We start from the raw sequence: 4,864 nt of genomic DNA on the forward strand, positions 1-4,864 counted from the left end.
TTCAGGTATGTGGTTGGTCTGGGCAAACCTGGGTTCAGAGGCTTAGCTGCAACTGCAGAGCTCTGGGTCTCTCTGACTTTCCCTTGGTGGGAAGTGTGATCCAAGGGGCGCTGCAGGGACTGGGAGCAGCAGGGTTAGGAGAACAGGAGGTGCTGGTGGTGACTGTGATGGTGATGAGGAGTCCCTAGAGGACACCCTCAAGTCTGGGTCATCTTGGGCCAAAACCCAGCCTCAGTCCAGCTTCTTGCTTTGGCTTTGTGGGGGAGCATCTCAGATCGTATCCTGGGGCTGCCCCTGTGGTCCATTGTGCTGGGCCTGGAGGCACCTGCCACATCCCTTTGGTGGAGGTGGCATTGTCCCCTCTTCCACTTCTGTCTGGAAGGCCGAAGCCCTCTGTGGTCTTCCTGGCAGGGTTCCAGGGAGGCCCCACAGCTGGCTGGGACTGGGATCCAGGAGGAGGAAGGAAGAAGAGGGAGGGCCAGCTGTGGACTCTCCGAGACTTCTCTGGGAAATTCTTGAGCAGGGTAGGAGGTGAGCAGATTCCTGTCTTAAAAGGAGGTACTGAGAGAAGGAGGTTGGTGGGGAAAAGTGGATTTAGTGGGCCAAGTAGGAAGGCAGGAGGGACAGTGACGGGGAGAAGGGTGCAGCTCAGGGGGTCCAGACTGGCTCAGGTTGTCTAAGTGGGAGAGAGGAAAGGAACTGTCGAACCAGGAGCTCCTTTGTCCTGAGCTTTGGGCTTCCTGTGGCATGTGTGCTGGTGCTCGCTGCAGGCAGCTGCCTGCTAGGGTTTCCTGTGGGCTGGCGTGGCCCTCGCCACAGGGCAGGATGTGGTACCCACCAAGGGCTCCTTTATGAATGGTGCGGAAGGCTGCTGAGTCAGCAGGCGGTGAGGCTTTGAGGCAGCCAGATTTGGGACCGGAAGCGTCTGGAAAGGAAATGGCTTCTCAGGGCTTCCCCACTGGCTGTCTGAGGAGGAGGGGTTGGTGGCCAGGATGCACCCAGGGTGGCTGAGGGTGCAGGGCCTGGCACGAGTGCTGTGGTTCTGGGTAAGGCATGCTCCATGGAAGGGCAGACAGGGATGGAAGGCCTGGCTCTCAGCTATGTGAACTGGCCAATGACACGACACATCAAAGCCACTTTTCTGGACTTTTTTTTTTTTTCCCTGCAAAAATACAGCCAAGTGGTGAAGCTTGTCTCCTTGAGGGGCTCAGATTCTTGCTGATCCGTGGCGGCTGGCAGGGGTTGACACTGGTTATGCAGGATATAGCTGGAACAGTCAGGCAATGGCTGTGGGACACAGGGGGGAGGTGTGTGCAGCCTGCCTGAATTCGACACTTCAGCAGAGGCCAGACCGCAAGCAGGGTGTACCCAGGGAAGTTGGGGACTGCTGGCCCAGTCTGATCTGTGGCCACATCTCTGCTTCTCACGTGGTCTGACTCCTGCCTCTTCCATCTGCTGATTACCCGCTCCTCCACCAGGCTGCCTGCTCAGACTCTGCCCTGGGGACTTCTGCACCAACTCTGCTAGTTCCATGCCTCACACAGAAGCCTCCACATTCTGTGCTCCAGTGAAGGTCCTTCCTGGTCAGCTGAGTCCACATCCTCAAATACTGTCACTTTGGCCCAGTCCCTCCAGTTTTACCACCATCAGACTCATCTGTAGCAAGCTCAGCCTTGACCATGCCAATTCTCCGTTCAGGAATGCTTGGCAGCTCCTAACAGCTTTGAGCCTGAGCGCACGCCTCTAGCTCCTCCCTGAGTCTGGCTGCAGCCTGGTTCCTACTCCCTACTAGCTCCTACCTGGAGCCAAAGTTACTCATGCACCAGCTTGTTTGAGGGTGGGCCGCCTCCTCCACAGACACGGACACTCACATCTTCAGGGTTAGCATCAGCCTGCTGGCCCTGCCTCACCCTCCGGCTGCCAGGCATCTTACCAAGATCCCTCAGCTGGGAGCCCTGGGGTATGAGCAGCAGGACATCCTCTTAGGCAGCTGGTTCTGGGGAGCTTCAGTGAGAGAGTCCCCGGGGAGGACCTTTGACAACAAAGGCTACTTCCTCTTCCCCACAGGCCGGGACAGCCTTTGACCAGGGAGGGCCCAGCTGTCAGCTGCCTCACAGGAAGATGCTGCATGGACCAGGCAGCCCCAGCATGGGTGTGCATGTGGGCACGGCTCTGGGCATGCTGTGCCTCTGCCTCACAGGTGAGAGCAGGAACACAGACCATGGCAGTGGGAGTCCAGGGTGCCCACCCCTACCTGGGCTTCTGCCAACCAGGACCTTCATTTCCACTTCTGGGACCCAACAGCAACTTCCTTTGCCTTTCCTAGCTTCCACGTCCTGTCTAAAAGTGGGAACATGAGTACTGAGTACTAAATGCGATCTCCTCTGTAAGTGTTTCCTGGATTCCTTGTATAAAACAGCACAGGCCCCTTCACCCTTCCCTCTCTCCATCCTTACTGCACTCATCAGTAAACTTTTTCCTCCATAGCCAGACAAAGTTAGGTATTTGGTGCCATCTTGTGGTCATGCAGAGCCGGTGCACATCTCTACCGTGGCTGTTCTGATTTCTCTAAAAGGGGCTTCATCTAGGAGACTACAGGTCTGTGCCCCAGATGCCCCCCACCACAGCCTCCCTGGTCCAGACGGCCTGAGTTTTCCTGGGGTTTTAGTAAGAGATCCAGGGTCAGCGTAAGGCCTTTGGAGGTCTCCATGGACTGCAAAAATTTGGTGTTAATCCACAGTGAAAATACAATAAATGTCATCTTTCTAAACTTTTCTTGGACTCCTTCCCGATAGATTCTTGCTGGGTTTCCCACCACTTGTCCCCACTCCTTGGGTCTCTCCTACACTGGCTTTCTATCTCGGCTTTCTGTCATCTCTTTAAGAAGCTCATGTCTCTATCATATTTAAAGGTATGGGTATGCTTTCTTGCTAAAAAAAAAAAAATCATTTATTTAGGATGAGAAGAAAAAGCACTTGTGATCCTCCCTCATCCAAAGAAAATAACCATTAATATTTGTATGCATACGTTTGTTTGGCTCCCCTTCTCAATTTATAAAAATTGTTGAGTACTGATGAGAAAATGAAGCGGGGGGGGGGGAGCAGGGAGGCCAGGAGGCCCCACCCTCCTGATCACCGGGTCCTCATTGCCCCGCCCCAGGAGCCGTGGACGTCCAGGTCCCCGAGGACCCCGTGGTGGCCCTGGTGGGCACCGATGCCACTCTGCGCTGCTCCTTCTCCCCGGAACCCGACTTCAGTCTTGCACAGCTCAACCTCATCTGGCAGCTGACTGACACCAAGCAGCTGGTGCACAGCTTCGCAGAGGGCCGCGACCAGGGCAGCGCCTACGCCAACCGCACGATGCTCTTCCCCGAGCTCCTGGCGCGTGGCAACGCCTCGCTGAGGCTGCAGCGCGTGCGCGTGGCTGACGAGGGCAGCTTCACGTGCTTCGTGAGCATCCGCGACTTCGGCAGCGCCGCCGTCAGCCTGCAGGTGGCGGGTGAGCCGCCAGGGGGCGTCCTCATCATGCCCGTTCCTGGCCCTGCAGCCCCAATGGGGACCCCAGATCCAAGCCCCGGGGCTGATCTGGGAGGTCACAGCCCCGAGTGCCTTCTTCCTCCCCTGCACCCCCGCTGTCCTACCCCTGTCCTTGACCCCTGCCCTCTGCCTCCCTCCAGCCCCCTACTCGAAGCCCAGCATGACCTTGGAGCCCAGCAAGGACCTGCGGCCGGGAGACCTGGTGACCATCACGTGCTCTAGCTACCGGGGCTACCCCGAGGCCGAGGTGTTGTGGCAGGATGGGCAGGGCACGCCCTTGACCAGCAACGTGACCACGTCGCAGATGGCCAACGAGCAGGGCCTGTTTGACGTGCACAGCGTGCTGCGGGTGGTGCTGGGCGCAAATGGCACCTACAGCTGCCTGGTGCGCAACCGGGTGCTGCAGCAGGATGCTCACGGCTCCGTCACCATCACACCCCACAGGAGCCCCGCAGGTGTGTGACTTAGGGAGGGTTCTGGTTCTACAGCAGGCCTGGAGGATTCCAATGTCTCCATGAGTCCCCCAGAACAGTAAGATACATGGTCATAAGAAGGGGGGGCGGGGATTTAGCTCAGTGGTTCCGCCGCCTGCCTTGCAAGCACAAGGTCTTGAGTTTGCTCCCCGGTACCACAAACAAATGAAAAAAAAAAAGGATGTGGGTGGGAGACCCCAGGTTGTGGGGGATGTTGATGACCCCCGATCTTCTTGACTCTGGGGGTTATGGAAAACATGGAGATACACCTGGATCACCACAGCGCCTAAGACAGGAGAGGGAAGGGGTCCTTGAGCAGGAAGGTGACAGGATGCTAGGGGTGCTCTTGGCTGAGCCCCTGAGCTACCAGCTGCCCTGGCTTGGACCCCAAGAATGGGTCCTGCAGCCAGGGCCAAGCTGCTGGGCTTCTCAGATTAGGGAGGCCCTGAGTCTGAGAAACCTGAGGTTTAACCTATTTTTTCAGTCCGAAGAGAAAATGGGAAGATGCCACGGAGCCTGCAGATGGAGGGCGGAGGAGGTAGGGGGTCCTGGGGTAGGGAAGAGCCCATCCCTCATTGCCCCGTCCTCCTGATTACCGGGTCCTCATTGCCCCGCCCCAGGAGCCGTGGACGTCCAGGTCCCCGAGGACCCCGTGGTGGCCCTGGTGGGCACCGATGCCACCCTGCGCTGCTCCTTCTCCCCGGAACCCGACTTCAGTCTTGCACAGCTCAACCTCATCTGGCAGCTGACTGACACCAAGCAGCTGGTGCACAGCTTCGCAGAGGGCCGCGACCAGGGCAGCGCCTACGCCAACCGCACGATGCTCTTCCCCGAGCTCCTGGCGCGTGGCAACGC

The 4,864-nt window shown here is 57.9% G+C and overlaps 1 protein-coding gene across 1 annotated transcript in view; it reads left to right on the plus strand.

Moving 5' to 3' along the window:
- Cd276 (CD276 molecule) overlaps positions 1-4,864 on the plus strand; it is a 17,355-nt gene that overhangs the window by 4,422 nt on the left and 8,069 nt on the right. The window contains exons 2-5 of the mRNA XM_033756102.1: positions 2,068-2,200; positions 3,160-3,498; positions 3,677-3,991; positions 4,630-4,864. Of these exons, the coding sequence (XP_033611993.1) occupies positions 2,122-2,200; positions 3,160-3,498; positions 3,677-3,991; positions 4,630-4,864 (968 nt within the window). The 5' untranslated portion in view covers positions 2,068-2,121. The remainder of the gene's footprint in view (positions 1-2,067; positions 2,201-3,159; positions 3,499-3,676; positions 3,992-4,629) is intronic.

The sequence above is a fragment of the Fukomys damarensis genome, unplaced genomic scaffold (genome assembly GCF_012274545.1).
Source record: "Fukomys damarensis isolate Sample0158 unplaced genomic scaffold, DMR_v1.0_HiC HiC_scaffold_25, whole genome shotgun sequence".
Classification (NCBI taxonomy): domain Eukaryota; kingdom Metazoa; phylum Chordata; class Mammalia; order Rodentia; family Bathyergidae; genus Fukomys; species Fukomys damarensis.